Source organism: Sorghum bicolor, chromosome 7, assembly GCF_000003195.3.
Source record: "Sorghum bicolor cultivar BTx623 chromosome 7, Sorghum_bicolor_NCBIv3, whole genome shotgun sequence".
Classification (NCBI taxonomy): Eukaryota; Viridiplantae; Streptophyta; class Magnoliopsida; order Poales; family Poaceae; genus Sorghum; species Sorghum bicolor.
In genome coordinates, this window is record NC_012876.2 from 58,687,711 (window position 1) to 58,709,278 (window position 21,568).

Genomic DNA, 21,568 nt, shown 5'->3' on the forward strand with positions numbered 1-21,568 from the left:
TGAGTTTGCAAATATAAAAAATATATAAATAGATTTATCTTGAAAAATACTTTTATAAAAATATATATTATTTTTTCCTAAATATTTTTATAAAAATAAGATATTAATATTGTGTTTTAGAGACCGTATCGTTATCCTAAATAACATCTAATTCATATACGGAGGGATTATATATACAGGGCCGAAGCTCAATCGAGCGCTGTGTGTGTGTGACTTTGGCGGCTTTTCGGCGCCTTCCGCGTGTGCCGACCGCCGTTATACCGCGGTGTGCGTGCAACGGCCACTCGGTAGGATGGCTAGAATCATTTGGAGCTCGAGCCAGTAGTGTCTCGGTGCATGGATCGGAGCCGGTACGTTGGCTGAGACCTCGCTAGCTAGAGCATGTGTTAGAGGCAACGTTTACGCCTTTACTTAGATCCATTTTTTTGGATTTTGACACTACAACATTATCATTTGTATTTTAATAATTATTTTCTAATTATAAACTAACTAGACTCAAAAGATTTGTCTCACAAATTATAAATAAATTGTGCAATTAGTTATTTTTTTATCTATATTTACTACTCCATATATTACCTTAAGATTTGATATGACGAAGAATCTTGAAAATTGTTTAGATTTTGGGGTTAACTCAACAAGGCGTTAGTCGTCGTGCCGCCACTAATGATGGATTTGTACTACTATCATTAAAGAAAGTGACGGAGTGAGGTCGCCTGTGGAGTGTGGATACTACTGTCCATATCTATTGGTGGGTACTGCGCTTGCGTACGTACGCAGCGTGTAGCTAACATGGGAAGCAACTGGATCTCGATCGCGTATGCGATCAAATAGAGCAAGTTGTGTTATATTACACCAGAACTCTCGATGTTCGCGTATGCAACTAGTAATGATGATGAAGAATACAACCCTTCTTCGCGAGTGGACACGGCTACCTGTCGATTGATGATTAATGTAATTTTAGTTTAAACAATGCCATCCCTTAGTAAGCACCTTTGAAAAAACATTTTCAGGCACCAGTACAAAAATAGTTTTCACAGCAGTACTTTTTCATTTTATGTTGCCTTTTTTCAACCGCTAATGTAAAAGACCAATGAAATAATAGTGGTATTTTCAATAGCGTGGGAACTGCATGTATAAATCAATCTACACCAGCGACATGCTTACACAAACTGCCAGTGTAAGATGTTTTCCAGAATTTGCAAATTGAGCAACGAAGAATAGCAAAAAAAAAAAAAAAAACTGGAGAGAGACATAAGCAACAATATACAAATATTAATAATATTTATTATAATTTTTTTGTGACGGGAGGGAGTACATGCTTCGTAAAGCAAGTGACAAGAATCTTGACTGGAAGATGCCGGTATCTCGTGTTGCACGGAACCCTAAACGAGTTACATGTTGATGCGCCAAAATTCCTCTGTCGATTTGGCTCATTGGCAAAACGTGCAGGTTCTTTTCTTGTGTGTGGGTGGGTCCATGTACGCTCCAAACCAACGGAGGCAATCGAGTATATATAGAAAGAAAAACGCTTGCACGCAATATGATGTTATCAAAAGCTCATTTACGGTCCATCTGTCCATGAAAGGTAAGAGTTATAGCTACAGAAGGTATAAGAGTTGAAACCTGGATGCTCTCTCGGGTCTAAAAATAAAACAATATGCTAGTATTCTATAAGTGCCTGTTTAATCCCATGATCGAAAGTTTAGCCAATAAATTTCAGATCACTTTATCTCTTCAGACTCTACATAAGAGATCTAAAGTGTTGTTCAAAGATTAGTCTAAAGTTTTTGTTCTTAACTTTAGTCAACTAAAAATTTAGATCAAGGGTCCAAACATGCCCTAAGTTGGATTATTTTAGATTTTTAATTATAAATCTATAAAGAGAAATATAAACACCTATGACACCAATAAGTATGATATGACGATATATGTCACTATGAATTTGACTTTTTTAGAATTACACGGTACAACCCAGGTCACCTCTATGAAGATATATGCACTAACCCTAATGTGAATGTTGATGCTCTTTTCTAAAGGTTTAATTAAATTTTAAAAGCTCGATTCAAGATTGATTATTTTAGGGCTAATGTAGTACTAGAATTTGGTAATTTCATAACCGCAAAACTATTAAAATGATTTGAAACGAAAACATCCAGTTACAAAGACAACCATGTTTTGAATTAGTCCTTTCTATGTTGCAATTCAAGCTAAGGCCCTTTTTTGGGTCAGCTAAGGCCCTATTTGGATTCATGGAGCTAATAGTTAGCTACTAATAATCAGCTCTTTTGGATCCAAACAGATCCACCTAACAGTCTATTACAAAACTAAGAATTATCTCACTAATTGGACCAAACCTGCTAATAGCTAGCTAGCTAATATTAGCTATGAGCTATTAGCTATTAGTTAGTTGACTATTAGGAGCTAATGGATCCAATCAGAGCCTAAAATGACAATAGTATTGCAAAGGCAGCCAATAATCATAAAATCAACATTATTTTTGTGGTGTCGAGGAGTGAACCCAAAGTACCAAGCGTTAGTGTGCTCATCGTTTTTTTTTCAATTTAACACCTTTTCCTCAAAGTTTAACATATATACCCTTAGACGTCAAAAATACATTTTGAACTTGCTGAGGTTGGAGGTCAGGGTTGACATGGCTAGCGATGTGGCGTTGATGTGGCTAGTGCTCTAAGTTATCATGAACTAGACATCCTCAAATTTTACCATGAGCTCTGGCCACATCAGCGTCACATCGCTAGACACGCCAACCCTATCCTTCAACCTTGGCGTCATAGCCTAATGGCAACCACAAGATGTGTTACCTCAGCGCCGTAAACCATCACAACGCTGAGCTCAGATAGGTTTTTGACACCCAGGGATATATATGTTAAACTTTGACAGAGAAGGGGTTAAATTGAAAAAAAAATCGGATGCGCTGGTCTGCTGGGTGTAGAAAAACTTGTGGCGCACACTGACTTTGAGGCGCCATGTCACGCTGGAGCACCTGCGCCCGTGTGTATATATACACCTGTCGTACTGCCTTCCACAGACAACAATACCGAGCCACACCAGAAGCCAGAAACCAGAACGCAGGCAACACACCTCTCCTGAACCGAAATGGCCGCTGTCGAGCCCCGGCAGTTCGGCCGCCTCGAGCCGGGCGTCGCCACGAACGGCGCCAAGGCGTACCCTCCTCCGGCGAGCCACCTCCCGCGGCGCGCCGACTCGCCCGTGCGCGGCTGCGGCTTCCCTCCCCTCGTCTCCCCGCCGCCCCGCAGCAACAAGCCGGACGACGCGTCGCCGTCGGACGACGACGACGACGACGACGAGGACTGGCGCTCGCTCTACGGCTCGCACCTGCAGCTGGAGGTGGAGCCCGCGGTGCACGACGCGCGCGACGAAGGCACCGCGGACGCGTGGATCGAGCGCAACCCGTCCCTGGTCCGGCTGACGGGGAAGCACCCGTTCAACTGCGAGCCGCCGCTGGCGCGGCTGATGCACCACGGCTTCATCACCCCGGCGCCGCTGCACTACGTGCGCAACCACGGCGCCGTGCCGCGCGGGGACTGGGCGACGTGGGCCGTCGAGGTGACGGGGCTCGTCAAGCGGCCCGCGCGGATCACCATGGAGGAGCTGGCCCGGGACTTCCCCGCCGTGGAGATCCCCGTCACGCTCGCCTGCGCGGGCAACCGGCGCAAGGAGCAGAACATGGTGCGGCAGACGGTGGGCTTCAACTGGGGCGCCGCGGGGGTGTCCACCTCCGTGTGGCGCGGCGCGCGCCTCCGCGACGTGCTCCGCCGGTGCGGCATCATGCCACGCAAGGGCCCCGGCGGCGCGCTCAACGTCTGCTTCGAGGGCGCCGAGGACCTCCCCGGCGGCGGCGGCGGCGGCGGCGGGAGCACCAAGTACGGCACCAGCGTCACGCGTGAGTGGGCGCTGGACCCGTCGCGGGACATCATGCTCGCCTACATGCAGAACGGCGAGCCGCTGCTGCCGGACCACGGCTTCCCGGTGCGCGTCATCATCCCGGGCTGCATCGGCGGCCGCATGGTCAAGTGGCTCAAGCGCATCGTCGTCACCCCCGCCGAGTCCGACAACTACTACCATTACAAGGACAACCGCGTCCTGCCGTCGCACGTCGACGCCGAGCTCGCCAACGCAGAAGGTACGTAATTATATATAATTGCTTATTACACCAATCGAATTAGAACACAGAAGATCCCAATGTCTGATCTTTGCTGTGTATCGCAAATGAGCAGCGTGGTGGTACAAGCCGGAGTACATCATCAACGAGCTGAACATAAACTCGGTGATCACGACGCCGGGGCACGACGAGATCCTGCCCATCAACGCCATTACCACACAGCGCGGCTACACCATGAAAGGATACGCCTACTCCGGTAAGTCCTACATACGGTCGCTGACTTTTCCTACTTTTGACATACGACTTAGTACCGTAGTACAGTACTTATTAGATGGTACAAATTGAAAATGGAACTTGGAGCCGTTTTCTTTCAAATTCATAGCGGACTTTCATTTGGGTGTCCTTTCAAGCTTTCACTCAAGAAATTTCACTAGTATCTATAGACTCTTATGTCAGAACACCAGTAGACATGTAGAGTACATTGCTGTTAGATGATATAGTATATACTTCGTAACCTTGTATTCTTGATACTACTTGGGTCTTGGAAAGCTTGCACTGCTTCCATGCATATATATAGCCGAGTAAATAGGAGTATCTCTGATCCATTGTTTATCTCCCGTAGCTCTGTTTGACCTAATAAGGATAGTAAACAAGAAAGAGCGATGCATCTTAGACTAGCTGGCCTATCATATTGCCATATTCTTAAATCTTAACTCAAGACAAGGGGGAAAAAACAACTATGGAGACATGCATGACTAGTGGTGCCATGAAGGGGCACGCCTGAAGAAGGCCTTTCCCGAACAATTTTTAAGTTTCACCTAGTAAAATAAACAGCTTTAGAATCTTTGATTACTTTTTGTACAAACACTTTGGCCGTGCCATCAACTCAATTAATTAAGCAGTTCACCACGAAAAATCCGATGATCGACAAGCAATTGCAGCACCATAAAGATCTTAAACGTCATTAAACTGTCAATGCCCATATATATCTGACAGACCACATAGTTTGATTCTTTCATGAAGGCTGACAATATCAAACTTCAAAGGTATACATGATGTAACAAGAAACACCTGCACTTTTAATTTGGTAACACTTAACTTTTGACTGTTGAGGAAGTCTAGATGCATGACATGGGGGCAGTGAGGATACTAAACACCAATTTGCAAACAAGTAGAGGGGACAGGAATCATGATTATCATACTACTCCACCAGCACAGATTCAAAGAGTCCCATAGATTATAGAAGTAGCTTGTGGAAAACCATGCACAAGTTTGGCAGTTTGCTATGCCCCATGCATGTGTGCTCTGCACTTTTCTTCCTCAGAAAGCATGCATGAAACCGGAGTTGGCACTTCGGTGCATCCAAAGGCTGCTCGATTTTGAAACACCGCCAAACATGTTGCTTTTTGCAATTGTCAGAGGTCGCCGCCGAATTGTATTACTTGTCCATTGAAAAGGAATAAGCTGTCACTAGTGTTGTTTTGTCGGTATACCTGCACGCTGTGGACCTCTAGTGCCGACATGTAGGTTGCACCCGGTGCCGGCGGGTGAGCACAGGACAAAGGCCGTCCGTTGGTGGCGCGATTTCAGTGACCAATCCCTGCTAAAACAAAGATCTCCTGTCTATCTGGACTTGAGTTACCTTTCACTACCGTTTTATTACTTTTACCAAGCAAGTTGTAGGAGTATATGATGTCGATAGTAAAAGAGACGTATGAGCCTCACGACTTTTTCTCGGTGTTTCGGTATGGCGTAGGCGGCGGCAAGAAGGTGACGCGGGTGGAGGTGACGCTGGACGGCGGCGAGACATGGCTGGTGTGCGACCTCGACCACCCGGAGAAGCCCAACAAGTACGGCAAGTACTGGTGCTGGTGCTTCTGGTCCGTCGAGGTGGAGGTCCTCGACCTCCTCGGCGCCAAGGAGATCGCCGTCCGCGCATGGGACCAGTCGCTCAACACGCAGCCCGAGAAGCTCATATGGAACCTCATGGTACGTAGCACATATATAGTACTGATTTGTTTCTGTTTCTGGTGGATTATTCTGATGATGATGCTCGTCAAACAGGGGATGATGAACAACTGCTGGTTCAAGGTGAAGGTGAACGTGTGCCGTCCACACAGAGGCGAGATCGGGCTGGTGTTCGAGCACCCGACGCAGCCGGGCAACCAGTCCGGCGGGTGGATGGCGCGGCAGAAGCACCTGGAGACGGCGGAGGCCGCGGCGCCGGGGCTGAAGCGCAGCACGTCCACGCCCTTCATGAGCACCATCAGCGACGGCAAGCAGTTCACCATGTCGGAGGTGCGCAGGCACGCGTCGCAGGAGTCGGCGTGGATCGTCGTGCACGGCCACGTCTACGACTGCACCAAGTTCCTCAAGGACCACCCGGGCGGCGCCGACAGCATCCTCATCAACGCCGGCACCGACTGCACCGAGGAGTTCGACGCCATCCACTCCGACAAGGCCAAGGCGCTCCTCGACACCTACCGCATCGGCGAGCTCATCACCACCGGCACCGGATACAGCTCCGACAACTCCGTCCATGGCGGCTCCGCCGTCCTGTCCAACCTCGCGCCCATCCGCGAGGCCGTCAGGGCCCCGGCCCCCGTCGCGCTCTCTAATCCGCGCGAGAAGATCCACTGCCGCCTCGTCGGCAAGAAGGAGCTGTCCCGCGACGTCCGCCTCTTCCGCTTCGCCCTGCCGTCGTCCGACCAGGTGCTCGGCCTCCCCATCGGCAAGCACATCTTCGTCTGCGCCACCATCGACGGGAAGCTCTGCATGCGGGCGTACACGCCGACGAGCATGGTGGACGAGATCGGCCACTTCGACCTCCTCGTCAAGGTCTACTTCAAGAACGAGCACCCAAAGTTCCCCGCCGGCGGGCTCATGACGCAGTACCTCGACTCGCTTCCCGTCGGCTCCTACATCGACGTCAAGGGCCCGCTCGGCCACGTCGAGTACACCGGCCGCGGCAGCTTCGTCATCAACGGCAAGCAGCGCCACGCGAGCCGCCTCGCCATGATCTGCGGCGGCAGCGGGATCACGCCCATGTACCAGGTCATCCAGGCGGTGCTGCGCGACCAGCCGGAGGACCAGACGGAGATGCACCTCGTGTACGCCAACCGGACGGAGGACGACATCCTCCTCCGCGACGAGCTCGACCGGTGGGCGGCAGAGTACCCGGACAGGCTCAAGGTGTGGTACGTGATCGACCAGGTGAAGCGCCCCGAGGAGGGGTGGAAGTACAGCGTCGGCTTCGTCACGGAGGCCGTCCTGCGGGAGCACGTTCCGGAAGGCGGCGACGATACGCTGGCCCTTGCCTGCGGACCGCCGCCGATGATCCAGTTCGCTGTCTCGCCGAACTTGGAGAAGATGAATTATGACATGGCCAATTCTTTCGTCGTGTTCTAATTAAGAGACCGTATATGTAGCAGCCAATTAATAATTTGATGATATACGTACCACGCACCGGATATCTGTATATATAGCAGTGTCATCCAAAACTAGCCGACTTGCCAGCGTAAATTTCGTGAGATGCATGGGATCATTGGAAGGGTTATAAGTTGTACACTTGTACTCAGCTCTAGCCTGAATTATGAGACTAAACATATGCCATGCATGTTTTTGCCCTCCGAATGGGTAAAGCTGTACACAAGTTGTATAGAGTTGTGAATTCTGAGGGTACTGTATATTTCTTTCTGTATACTGCATTTAACCGGTGTTGTTAGCCTTCACCAGAAGGAAATATCTGAAAATGTTCTATCTCTGACAAGACTGAATATGTTCTGTTAGTGGTTTCGACTTGAGAATTATATAGGTTCAACAAACTAGTTTGCACGGACTATAATCTTATGAGACATGCATATTTTTTTTTTTGAAAGCGTGCCTTAGCACGTGTTGCTTTAAGGGAAAAAGGAGTCTGCACGTCAAAACCCGCGGCGAGATGCCACAGGCTGACGGCCAAACACACTAACACAGAGCACCGGCTTTAACGGTGGAGCTAGACCGGTGTACTTAGGAAAGAACTAACCCGCTAAAAGAGAGAGAGGGGGGGACACTTAAAAGTTCAAAGAAAGTTTTTCTTAGAACAAAAAGTAGTTTTATTCGGATATCTGAATAAGTAATGCACACAACCATTCTTTGTTACAGTTCCAGCTACTTATTCTTTTATCAGACAGGTAGCGACACAAAAAGAGGATGATAAGCCACTTATTTCCTGCTGTCCACCATCGCTCTAATTTGTCTTAAAATCACATTTGATCAGGCACACATCCTGATACCCAGTTTCAGACAGGCATGTGTATTCGGTATGTTGAATCCTCGTTGCATCAAGACCATTATCTTGCTTCTTTGGATAGTCAATTGCCTCTGAATTTATTTCTCGTGTATGAGCCATCATGGCGCACTTAAAAAGAAGCCAATTTTCCAGTTCCCATCCTGCTTGTTGCTTCTTTGGATACTACGTTGCCTCTGAATTTAGTATTCCTTTGATTATCAGCCGTCATGTGCAGGTTAGAAAGGAGACAACACACTATGACGAGACGACGAGTTCCTCCATCCTTCATCACAAGGTAAGAATCACTCAACTGCAAATGCAAGTATTGTCGAAGAACTGTTATTCCATATCTTGTTTTCTACTGGATCACCTCTGCGGATATGACCTTTGACGAGAGTTTAAAACCAGGGAATCTCCTTGTCCCGTTGCACAGAGTAGCATTTTGGCCTGGTCCCTATGGCTGCTTATACCTTAAATAAAGAACTAAAAAGATTCGTCAAAAAAAAAAATAAAGAACTAAAAATAGTTTAAAACAGAGACATGAATTCTTCTCTAGTTTGACTATTCTTCACAGTTAGGTGCTGATCCCATTCGTAACTGATTAGTATTTGAATTCAGATCCCATTTGTATGGTACGTGCAATTACTTTGATATAAATATGGAATAAATAAGAAGGGAAAGCACGGCACACATACTGCGGCGGCCTCTGGTTTAATGATATACGGAGGTTACACATGATGGACATCCTGATATACATTGTAGGAGTTTAAGTCTAGAAAATGGCTAGAAAATATATCTAAGTAACACTGACTTACTCCTATCTCTAGAAAATATTTATTGGCTCTGTTCCTCCTCTCCTGCACATGACCAGAAGTTTCCGAGAACGTATTACTGTTGTAGAATTACAGGTAACAATATTGAAACAGTGGCAAAGAACGCCAACACAAATGATGCTGCGCTCATCGTGTAAAGCACCGGATCCTCCTGATATGATTCACCCACATCTTCCTCTTTCACCGGGCTGGAATTGGAGACGCACATACCCCCCTTGGATAAATTGTGAAGGTTGATGTTGCCGATGTAACTCTCCGTGCTGAATGTGCTAAACTGACCTGACCACGGCATGCATCCTGACAAGTTGTTGTACGACACTGAGAATACCTCCGATGACCATAACTGAGTTAACTCACATGGTATTTCTCCACTCAAACCATTGTGGGACAAGTCCAGGCTTTCAATTGCACTCAAGTTTGCGAAGGTGGCTGGAATTTGTCCGGTAAAAAAATTGTTTGACAAATTGAGGGACTTGATGTTACTCAAATTTCCTATCTCGGAAGGAATTTCTCCTGATAGCATGTTTGCAGATAGGTCAATGCCCAACATCTGATCGAGAAAACTTGAACCGTATACACGAACACTTCCTTTGGTAGAGAATGTGAAGCTTTGGATACTATACTGACTGGTAATAAACATAAATGATGGATCATCTATATTAGCGAACTCGTCCAGATTGACTATTGAATCGTAGATTGAGAACAGAGCTTGTGTGTCGTATGGACCACGTCCAAATGAAATGTCACCGATACATGGTGGCAATGAACCCAATAGTTTGTTGTGTGAGAAGTCAATTATATTCAAATGTCGGAGATGACAGAGATTTTCAGAGATCCACCCCTCAAACCTATTTCCACCTAATAAAAGTAACTTTATCCAATGAAGAGATGGTACCCAGTCAAGATCTCCCGCGTACTGATTATATCTTAGATCCAGAGCTGCAATATAGGAGCTATTGAGAAAATAACTCGGGTAACCTGAGAGCAAGTTCAAAGACAAGTTCAGAAAAGTAAGTGGTAATGTGCCGATACAGTTTGGTGTAGACCCTGAGACGTTGTTGTCTGACATATCCAGAAGCTGCATATTAGTTAATTTGCAAATTGCAGGGTCAATTTCACCAGTTAATCTATTGCTAGCAACATTCAAAACTTGCAATGAAGAAAGGTGCCAAAATGAAGCATTGAGTTGCCCTGACAATTTGTTATCATGCAGATCAAGAACATTTAGATTACCCGACAGATTGCTGGAGAGAGTTCCTTCGAAATTATTGCTGTCAAGGTACATTTCTCTTGCAATAGACAAATTGCTAGCGCCGCCAAATATCAGACCTCCAAGATTATTGCTGGACAGTTTCAATACTTGTGGCGGATAGTTGGTGAACAAGCAACTTGGCACTTCTCCTGAAAGTTTGTTGCTCGACAGCTCTAGAATTTTCATCGTAGTGATGTCACATAGTGATGGTGGTATACTTCAATTGATGAGGTTATGAGAAGCATCTAGAACAACTAGAATCGGAAACACTAAGCTGATATTGGTTGGTAGCTGTCCACTGAAACAGTTCATGGATATATTGAGGACTCGGAGTACAGATTTATGCTGCCGCATTGAACCCAATGATCCAACGAGTGAGTTTCTTGCAATATTCAGATAAGTTAATGTTGCTGCATCTGTAAAGATCCAACTGGGGATGTTTCCTGACAAGTTGTTGTTAGATAAATCAAGAATTTTCAGATGACGCTGTGTGGCAAGGAAATTTGGTCCTGTAATGATGCTGTTGTTGTCAAGGTCACACCTAGATAACATGAGTGCACTAAGTTGAAACAGAGGCACTTGTCCATGGAACTTCACATCAATAGCCAAATTGGCGTTCCGGCTCAAGCTTACAGTGTTCAGCATAGTGCAGCTTCTTAGCCAGAAGAAATCAAACGTCCCATTTAGAAAATTATCTGATAGCTTGAGAGTCTGAAGTGATGAAGACATATTCGAAGCTGAACTTATAGGTATGTGTCCTTGAAGAAGGTTTCTTGAAAGATCCAAGTATTCAAGTAGTGGGAGCTCAAATAAGGATCCTGGGATGCTTCCATTCAATTGATTGGATCTTAAATGCAGTCGTCTCAAGTTCTTCAAGTTTCTGAAATCTAGCATCATTTATGCATACAGTTAAATAAGTACAAACAACAGAAAGGTAAAGACATATTACTGCTATACCTGTATCCTGAAGAGCACCACTCATGCTGTTTCTGTCAAGATTTATGACTTCAAGAGAAACCAACTTGCCAAGATATCTCAAGATATCAACACTCCCCATCAAGTTGTTGTGACTGAGGTCGAGATAACGAAGCTTAGTTAACCCTTGAAGCCCTGAGGATTTTTGGCATAAATTATTTACAAATATCCTGATTTGGTAAAATCACTGTCAGAGAAGAAAAAAGTAGTTACATATGGACAAGAGGAGGTTACCATCAAAACTTTGTAAACAAGCCTGGTTGTAAGACAAATCCAGCAGCTGGAGCTCATGAAATGCAGAAAAAATCGCCATGTTCAGATTCCAACATTCACCTCTGGTGGTGGAGTTCACCTTGATTTTGGAAAAGTTGAGATCCAACACCCTTGTGCTGTTGTTGCATCGGACTCTTTCCCATGAGCAGCAGTTATCGCTTTGTTTCCATGAAATAGGAACAGTATACCTTTTCTCCAACGTAGATCGGATGTGGATGAGAGCAATTCTCTCCTCAACTATGCAGCCACATATCATGTAGAAGTAGAACATGGACATCGATATGATGTATAGAACCCAGAGCATGGTTCTTAAAGGAGGGCAGCAGCATATCTTCATTATAGGGCGAGTTGAAGTATAGTTCATCTATGATAGTGAGACTGGAAGGTTATTAGTTTCCCTTGCCCATTTAATTAGCCACGTGGTGAGAAGAGTGAGCTAGGTTGGTATTTGAACACTTGTTTAGCCACGTGGTGACAAGAGTGAGGTTGGCATTAGGCACTTCAGGACTTGGGGTTTCATGCATGTATTTCAAGCTTTCAGTTCTCTTTTTTGGATGGAAGATTAGGAATGACAAAAAGCATAGGTTTTAAGGCCTTGTTTAGAAAAAAATTGGGTTTAGCTGGTGTAGCACTTTCGTTTATATTTGGTAATTATTATCCAACCATAGACTAACTAGGTTTAAAAGATTCGTCTCACAAATTATAAGCAAACTGTACAATTAGTTTTTTTATCTATATTTAATGCTTCGTGCATATGCCACAACATTCGATGTGACGGAAAATCTTGAAAAGTTTTTGGATTTTGGGGTTGAACTAAATAAGGCCTAAATATCAAAGTCCTAAAAATTCTTAAAGATATAAGATACGGTGATCAATTTGGACACTCTAATCTGTATGGACAATAATGCAGTGGTCTCTAATTTTCTACTCGTTAACCACTTAGTTTGAATTGTTTGTCTCTCATGGATGGAAATTTATTAATAGCTCTGTCATACATAACTTTTGCATTTCTTGTTTTTCTGATTCTTCAACGACGCTGAAACTAAGCAATAATGTAAACGTTTTATGGGGTCACAGAAAAGTTTCTTCCATTTTCTAAAAAATATATCTAGATGCGATACAAGGGGAACTATAAATGGAGAAGAAAATGTATACTTAGTAATTAATAACTAAAACCTGTCGTAGCAGGACAAGTATGATTAGTAGAGATAGGAATCACTGCTACATATGTTATTTCTAGAGACGGCTTCTTTTTTAATAGAGGCGGCAGAATCAACAACCACCTCTAAATATAGAGCTTCCTCTAAAAATTGATTTGTAGATATGACTAGATGTAGAGCCATCTCTAAAAATAGATGTAGCATAGTAAAATTCAAATTTTTCAAATGACCTCAGATAGACCAAAACTAAAGTTGTAAATCTTATAGAGTTATGAAACTTGGTTGATAATTTGTTTATTTGAAATTATTTATCTAAGAAAATTATGTTTAACTTTTTATATTTAAAATTCAAAATTTTCAAACAACCACAGATGGAGAAACAATGAAAACCAAAGTTGTAGTACTCGGTGATATTTACAAATTTTAGTTAAAAACTTTCAATTTGAATTCAGCTGTGGTCCTAAATACTTATTTCAAAATCGAGTGATACGGGGGAATGTTTACGCCCTTTAGGCGCAATTGACTTTGGTGTGGAGTGGTTAGAGAAACTACATGTGAGACCTGAGGTTGCGGGTTTCAACGCTTGCAGCCTTGTGAATGTGGCTGATGGGTCCTTCTTGAGTTATATTTTTAACTATTTTTTTATTGGATTTATGATTTCCAAGAATTGATTTGTAGAGGCCAGCTCGTAAAACTTGACTTTTAAAGACGATTGTTATTGCCTCTACAAAATCAATGAAGTGCGCATCTTCCTATCTATAAATTAGTTTGTAGACACCTCTATAGGTCGTTAAAATGGCTTTTCATTCGTCTCTACAAATCTTATATGTAGTAGTGAAAATAAACACTGTAATTTAATTATCCATGATCTCTAAATTTATGTACACATTCAAAACGCTTGTGTCTCTTAAGAAATAAGAGCTCCTGGCAGTTGAATGAAAGAGACAATACTCTTTCCATGTTGCTTTGACTGTGAAAGCTGCGACTTCAAACCACATAATAACTTGGACATCTAGTTCTTACCCCGTAGATATGTAGCCACAGAAATTATTACTCACTTTAATAAAGTTAAAAGTATTACGTACTCCCTCTATATACTAAATAAACGTCATTCTAGCCACTTCGGCAGTTTGCGGAAAAAACGACGTCGTGGAGCCATAGCTGGTGATTTGGACTTCTTTGCCCCGGCCTCTTCGATTATCGCATGCGCAGTTAATTACTGGCCTCGATTGTCATCTACGCCGCCCACTTGCCCAGTCGTTGCCTGTTGGCTTTGTTAAAAGGACTCGACATCTATGCCGTTGTACCGCTCGCCTCGCAGCTCGAAGCGCTGCTCGCATCACAGCTCCACTCACCAGTCCTCGCTCTCGATCGATAGTACTCGCCGCTAACTCGCCAGGCTCCCACCTCGCGTGCTCGCCGGCGTGCTCGCCGCGCCGCCACTCGCGCTCGCCGGTCCGTCGCGTGCATGGCTTCATCTCGCTCGAGCCGCTCACGCTCACGCTCGCCGCGCCGCTCGCCGGACAGGGAGATCGCCCCAGATTCACTGTTCGAGTCTGTGCCAGACTCCATCGCATCGCAAGAGGTGCCGGACTCCATCGTGCTGGACTCGGAGATGGTGCCGGACTTCGTCGCGACGGACTCTGAGATGGTGCCGGAAACCTTGCCGCCGGGAGCTTTTCTATGCCCTCGCTGTCATCGCGTTCATGAGAACCGCGAATCATGGGATCGTGCGCACTCGCTGTTTTGGCCATGTTCTCGCTGCGGTCTCGTCCACAGAGAGTATAGAATCGGTGCCTGGCTGTACGACCAAGACGAGTTCGACTGCGAGCTTTTCATTCCCGATCTGAACAATCTCGTGATGCGTGGAAATTCTATCGTGTTACCTGAACACGTGATCAAGATGCTCAACGAGCTAGCAGCCGCGAAGGCCGACGCCAAAGCTGCAGCAGCCGTGAAGGAGGACGACGCCAAAGCCGCAGCCATCGCGAAGGAGGACGACGCCAAACCAATAGTAACATAAAAAGCTTGATCATGAAATCTCTAATCACATCTCTTGTGATCGAAGTTATGGGCTTCATAACCAAGTCTCCACGGACACGTCCGGTTCTCCCATTACCTCTCATAGCCGGTTCATACCGAACAAGTGGAAAACAACCAATCCTACCATCAAATGTACAATTCCCATCCCTAAACCTTGGCCGAGCAACAACACACAAGAACATAAGCCTAGGGATGTAGTTCTTGTTCTTACAAGTCCGATGGGGCTCATCTTCATCGGGTAGTAAATAATATTTTTCAGATTTTTGATAGAGATAGAACCACTTTTCATCAATGAACACAAAGTCATACAAATCTTTGAACCTTGGGTCGGCTAGCAAATCCCTCTTCACCATTTCAACACACCACTTTAATCTAGCCTTCTTGTTAGCTTGCGTGAGATACGGTTTGATGCTACTAGAGTGGCGCCTAAGAAATCCTTTTTTCAAATACCTTTGAATAGCCCATTTGCTCATGTTAAGTTTAGCACACACATCTTCAATGGTCATTCTTTCTTTGTAAGGAATGCTACGCAAAACTTCCAAATCAGCAGTAGACATAGATGGCTTACGGCCAACTGTTCCCTTCTTACGACTACCAACATCAACCGGAATGTTATTTGCAAGTGCTGTTTTACCTTGCTTCCACAGGCGCTGAACTTGACGAAGATGTACACCAAACTGAGCAGCCACAACTTTTGTATCTGACTTGCCTAGCTTCCCATTCTTGCTTCTTAACAACAAAGTTTGATAAACTTGCTTTCTGACTTCTTCGGACATGTCTTTCCTTCGTTGGTTTGGTTGCACGGGAGCAGGATCTATTTATAGTGAAAAAAACAAACATAAATCTTCTATTACTCAAGGCATGTTCTATATATAGCAAAATACATGGAAAAAACTAAATAACATAGAAGAAATATCATGGATAAACAAACAGACATGGAATAAATAACGGCGTACCAGCATGGTTTTGTAGATAATCAAAGTCGACTGCACCAAATTCATCTAACGGCAGGTTTAAATCAAATCCTGTGACAATAGTCCTTCTGATATGAGAAACGATTGAGAGAAAGAGATAGCACCGTATAGCAAATAAATGGACAAGAAAAGAACAGATAGTAGTACCGTTGTCATGCTCCAACGGAGGTTCTTCGTTGAGATCAAACGCCGCCGTTGCCATTGTGTTTAGCGGAGTGGAAGGATTAGAAGAAAAGCAGCAAGGTGAGCATGCAAGAAGCAAATGCACGGACGGGAGCAGTATGCAAGCGCATAAATACTCCTTTGGTAGCCCAAACGTCTGCACTGCCAGCCAAAAAAAAAGAAAAAAAAAGCGCCAGAACCTTACAGCCGAAAAAAAGGCGCCAACTATACGCGCTCAGGCTCCACAGCGAAACAGTGCCATGCAAAAAGTCGCCATGCAATATTCAGCCAAAAAATTTGGGGTCCAGGGGAGTCGAACATTGCTCACCAGCTTCCCACCTCAAGGTGCTAGCCAGTTGCTGTGAAACTTTTTCGAAAAGGATGCACGTGAAGCTGTATTTATTAGGGGCAAACAGGGAAAACTTCACCATAATTAATCACTCCTTGGTATGCTAAATTATGTCCTAAACGACCTTCTTTTTGTATATGGAGGGAGTACTTTGATTTCTCAAATCTCAAGCTATATCTGATGCACAGAAGCAATACTGCAGGAGAGCACGGCCCTTGGATCCTTCTATGTAGTTTCAGGGTCAAAGTGTCACGTGTTGACTTCTTGTATTTTGTTTAAAAAAATGCGTAACCTCTTACATGAAACTATGAAAGAGAAATGCGCCATTACTCAGAAACTTTGTTTCGAAGTTCCATCTATTCTTCTGGGGCAGATATATAATGCTTTGACTATAGTGACTAGGACTCTGAAAATGTACTTGTACTTGGACCATGACTTGGCTATTCAACGGTTAGTTCGGTTCTTATACCGGGTAGGTATAGCAACACAAAGACAAAGTACTGCTGACTGACTTCTCTAGCTCACTTTGAAATACAAATAAAAGAATATATGTGCACTTCAACCATTTTAATCAAACTAGCCCATTAATATGTGCTTCAGCACGACCTAAAATCTTATGTCGTATATCCTCAAAATATAAGATGTGCATAGTTTGGTAGATGCACGGTATATTCGCACAAAACTATTGTGTTGATTGTCATTATGTGGTGTCAACCAAGTTGTGTGGTTGTCTCATTGGCTAGTGCATGCCCCAAGAGCAGTGTGGGACGTGGGACGTGTGTAGAGACGAGTTGCATAGAAGCACTATCAATTTATGGTTGGACAAGACAAGGAAAGGAGTTCACTCGTTGATCCTTTGTGAGACAAGGTGTAGGGTGATGTGGGTCAACCAAGAACATGTAAATTGTCAAATGATCATTGATTCCCTAAACACTAGCCTCGCCATCAGCCCATCGCCCTCCCTTTCTCCTCCCCATTCCCTCTGGCCTCTCATGTAGGATCAAAGATGCTGACTAGAGGAGGTTGAAAATGCGGTTTAAATTAAAATCACAAACACCAGGCAAATTTAATTAGTAACAAAGGAAACCTCAAATCTACTCTTGGTAAGTATGACACCCGACCTAATTTGAATTTGGCCTATCAGTGACCCATGAGTGTCATGTGCACAAGTTAGTGCTGCCTTACTAGTTGAGTAAGGGTGGAATCAACTTATAAGCATTTGTCTTCCAACTATATCACCTTCGGGTTAAACTTTTTATACGAAGTGAGGACAGAAGTGTAAGTAGGGTGATATGCGTGTAAGCGAGCTTGCCCATCAAAAGAATTGGGCTACGTAATTTTAGAGGACAAAGTGTTACAAAGTGGTATCAAAGCTGGCTCTCATAGTTGCACTATAAATTAGTGTGCCAGCATACAGAGATGATTTAGACTGATGAGAACATCATGTCTTTTGCAGGAGGGGTGTTATGTCACTACTATAGCAGGTCTATCTAAGGGTGGCAACGGGGCGGGTTCGGAGCGGATACCCGCGGGTTTCGGTTCCTCGGGTTTCGGTTTTGGTGCCTGTTTTGCGCCCACGGTTTTGCGGGTTCGGATACCCGAAATACCGCGGGTTCGGGGCGGATCCTAATTTGGACCCATGGTGCTCCGTCGGGGCCCCGAAAAATACAGCCCACTAACAGCCTAGCAACCAACTCTAAGTATATAAACCTGATTTCCTTCGGCCAGTGCCTCAACTCCTCGTCTCCTCCTGCAGCCAGCCGCACAGGCACAGCACAGCCGCACGGCCGCACGGGCAGGCCGCACTGCCGCAGGCAAACTTCTGCTGATCTGCATCTGCTCGACTGTTTCCTTCCAATCCAAGGTCTTGTTCAGTTGAGAGAAATTTTTTGTTTTGGCTACGGTAGCATTTTCGTTTGTTTGTGACAAATATTATCCAATTATGGACTAATTAGACTCAAAAGATTCAGCTCGCGAATTACAGGTAAACTGTGTAATCAGTATTTGTTTTTATCTATATTTAACACTTCATGCATGAGCCACAAGATTCGATGTGATGGAGAATCTTTAAATTTTTTGGAGAGCATCTCCAACAGTTCCCTACTTCTCACTTGCCAAATTGCGAGTTTTACCAAGTTGCTATAATGATTTACCAAGTTTAAAAAAGCTCATCTCCAACAGTTCTCTATTTCTCCTTGCCAAATAAAAAAAAAAAGAGGAGGCCCACCTCGTTTAGTTTGTTGACCGGTAGTTTGCCTGGCCGATCGATACCGCTTCAACGCTGCTGGCGCACCTCGCGGCGGGCCGCTTCGACCGCGTGATGGCGCTCACGAGCGGCGGCGCGCCAATGGCCTCCGCCGCGCACCGCGTCCTCCACCTCCTCCTCCGCACCTCCCCGCCGCCCCCGCTCCCTCGCGCGGTGGTCTCGCGCCCACTTCCGCGCGCCGCTCCCGCTCCGTCTCCACGCGCTCCTCCTGGCCCGCCTCGCCTCCGGCGGCGGCCTCCACTCTCTCCTCCGCTCTGAGCTCCACGCCCTCGCCGCGGGGCGCCTCCACTCGCCCGCGTCCATCCTCCGCGCACTCCCCGCTTTGTCCCGCCCGCTCGTCGCCGACATGCTCGTCCTCGCGCTCGCCCGAGCCTCCCAGCCGCTGGCCGCGTACGGTGCGTTTCACGCGGGAAGGAAAAGTCCGACGCGCGCCATCCACCCTCCGAGAACCGCGGCGCTCGATGGCAATGGAGATGCGCGCGCGCATTTTTACGCGCGGGGGGGCTCTCGATGGCAACTTGGCAAAAATGGCAAACTAAATGGAGAACTGTTGGAGATTGAAATTTTGATGTTTTGCCAAATTTTAGAGGATAACCGCGGCGCTCGATGGCAATGGAGATGCGCGCGCGCATTTTTACGCGCGGGGGCTCTCGATGGCAACTTGGCAAAAATGACAAACTAAATGGAGAACTGTTGGAGATTGAAATTTTGATGTTTTGTCAAATTTTAGAGGATGGCAACCCATATAGGGAACCGTTGGAGATGCTCTGCCCAAGTATCCAACGCCCTCTCCCATCCCATCCCGAGTTCCCTAGGGGCACGGGCGCACGGCAGCCGGGCTGGCGACCGCACGGCGGACGGCGCACGCCCTCTCCCATCCAACGCCCCGACGGCGACGGGAGACCGGAGACCTCGCCGACTCGACATCGCCTAGTCCGCTGTCCGCGTGTCCACGACCTTCGACTTCGACATCGCCAGACTCAGCGTCGCCGACGGCCGACCTCGCCCCTACAGGCTCGCTGACCTCCCCACCTCACCGGCGAGTTCTCTTATTATTTCAGTTTTTTTTGCAAAAGTTTATTTCAGTTTAATACAACAAAGATTCAGTTTAATACAGGAAAGACTTAGTGCAAACTGCAAACCAACCAAACGAATGTTCTACTCTGCCTGATCTTTTGGATTGAACGAACCAAACTTTCTTTAGCTAACAAATTAATGTGTGGCTTTTTCTCAATCAGCGAGGCAACTGTATTATAATATTTCTCTTATTAGTCTGTGCATATGTCCGGTTGACTTTGTCTATTTATAAATTTAATTTTAGCTAACAAATTAAACACCGCCACCAATGTGTGCCATTTTCTCAATCTTCTCACATGGGCATGTATGTTTTCATTTGATAGGAAGTGAGCAATGTCATTGTCGACTCCTGGTGGTACAAGTGGATCTCAAGCTGCTGCTGTGTATCTACTTGGCATCAGCAAGCTATTCTGCTAATATATCATGTATTGCATTGCTGTCTCTGTTGATTTATTATAATTTTTTCAGGTTTCGGTTAATCCGTCGGGTTTTGGGGATCCGCGGGTTTCGGTTTTGGAGATGGATTTTCACCCGATTCGGGGTTCGGGACGGGTTCGGGTTTTAATTTCGGGTTTCGGTTTTGGGTGCCCAGAGACTTCACCCGATCCGAATCCGCCCCGTTACCATCCTTAGGTCTATCACAACCGGTTCCAACGATTTTGGGCCTTGATGGTGAATTATACAGACATCATATCTCTTTAATAGGCAACAATCACAAGTATGAGCATAACAAATAAACCAATAAACAATACATAAATCATGAGAAAACATACTATAGATGTGTAGTGTTTATTTCTACGATCTCGTTAGTGCATAAATTGCTAAAAACCAAATTTGGGGTGGCTTGCGAAATAGTTTTCAGATCTAAGATAAGCACGATAAGGACAACACCAGTATATATTTATAGGTCAACAAAAAATTAGAGTTTGGTGTTCTATTTTTAGAATGAATTAATTCAACTACTAAACTAATTATAGAAAATGTAGAATTACCATTTAAATCATAAAAAATATTCCAAAGCTCTAAAAATCAAGTAAAATATGTTGAGCTTATTGAAGATTGTTGGGATATTGAAATGCAAAGATTAAGCTCAAGAAGGTTAAATTCTAGAAAAGTTATAAAATTTTCTAGGGCATCTCTTAGACATATTTTAAAACATTTTCACATGTAGACACCAAATGCAATCAATACGAATGCAAAATCCTATCAAACTAATTGAAAAAGTTTGTAAAAACATTTTAATTTTGCAAACTAATGTATTTTCTCACTAACTAAAACTTGGACAAAGTTGTAGAAAAAAGTATGCATCATTTATTTTATTTAGTACAAACTATTCATATCCTAAAATAGTTTTTTTTGTGTGTGTTACATACTAGTCTTAATAGGAATCCCACCCTTTACCCAAATAAAAAACGAGAATCACAAACCACATCCTATACCAAAGAAAAACAGGAATCACACCCCCAAAATGCACTGAAGCTACACAAATTACAAAGAGTGAACCATTCAGGGTCATTATGATAAAACACTGAACCAATCCAAACCACACATTGGTGCTAACTCCCTCACACGGAGTTCAATGAAGGCGTTCTGATGCGCTAGAAAGTTAATGGCAATATATCCATGTCGGTTCTTGTTTTAACTCTAGACCATAGTTATTAGGACAAGACCAAAGATCGAACCAGCAGAGGCCTTGGTTCTTAGTTTGATTGGTTCAACTGTTTGAACGCCAGCTCAAAACAGTTCAAATAGGGTAATATATGCATCACAATGACAAAATTGTGTGTATC

General features: G+C 44.9%; 2 protein-coding genes and 1 pseudogene across 2 annotated transcripts; 1 reads left to right on the plus strand and 2 right to left on the minus strand.

The window, feature by feature from the left end:
* On the plus strand, positions 3,034-7,904 carry LOC8083522 (nitrate reductase [NADH]). Its single transcript, XM_002444445.2, has 4 exons — positions 3,034-4,162; positions 4,257-4,397; positions 5,898-6,130; positions 6,206-7,904. The coding sequence occupies exons 1-4, from the start codon at positions 3,115-3,117 to the stop codon at positions 7,547-7,549; spliced, it is 2,766 nt and encodes a 921-aa protein (XP_002444490.1). The 5' UTR covers positions 3,034-3,114; the 3' UTR covers positions 7,550-7,904.
* Positions 9,303-12,024, minus strand: LOC8083523 (annotated as a pseudogene).
* Positions 14,201-16,247, minus strand: LOC110437306. The gene is made up of 4 exons (XM_021465707.1): positions 16,072-16,247; positions 15,907-15,975; positions 14,992-15,764; positions 14,201-14,599 (listed from the first exon to the last, which is right to left on the minus strand). Exons 1-4 carry the CDS (start codon positions 16,124-16,126, stop codon positions 14,201-14,203), a joined length of 1,296 nt encoding a protein of 431 aa, XP_021321382.1. The 5' UTR covers positions 16,127-16,247.

Excerpts from the sequence above, each read along its gene's own strand:
- LOC110437306 (XM_021465707.1), bottom strand. The coding sequence starts at position 16,126 with ATGGCAACGGCGGCGTTTGATCTCAACGAAGAACCTCCGTTGGAGCAT. Across the intron at positions 15,976-16,071 it reads TCCGTTGGAGCATGACAACG|GATTTGATTTAAACCTGCCG; the intron begins GTACTACTATCT and ends CTATTGTCACAG. Across the intron at positions 15,765-15,906 it reads TTATCTACAAAACCATGCTG|ATCCTGCTCCCGTGCAACCA; the intron begins GTACGCCGTTAT and ends CACTATAAATAG.
- LOC8083522 (XM_002444445.2), top strand. The coding sequence starts at position 3,115 with ATGGCCGCTGTCGAGCCCCGGCAGTTCGGCCGCCTCGAGCCGGGCGTC. Across the intron at positions 4,163-4,256 it reads CGAGCTCGCCAACGCAGAAG|CGTGGTGGTACAAGCCGGAG; the intron begins GTACGTAATTAT and ends GCAAATGAGCAG. Across the intron at positions 4,398-5,897 it reads GAAAGGATACGCCTACTCCG|GCGGCGGCAAGAAGGTGACG; the intron begins GTAAGTCCTACA and ends GGTATGGCGTAG.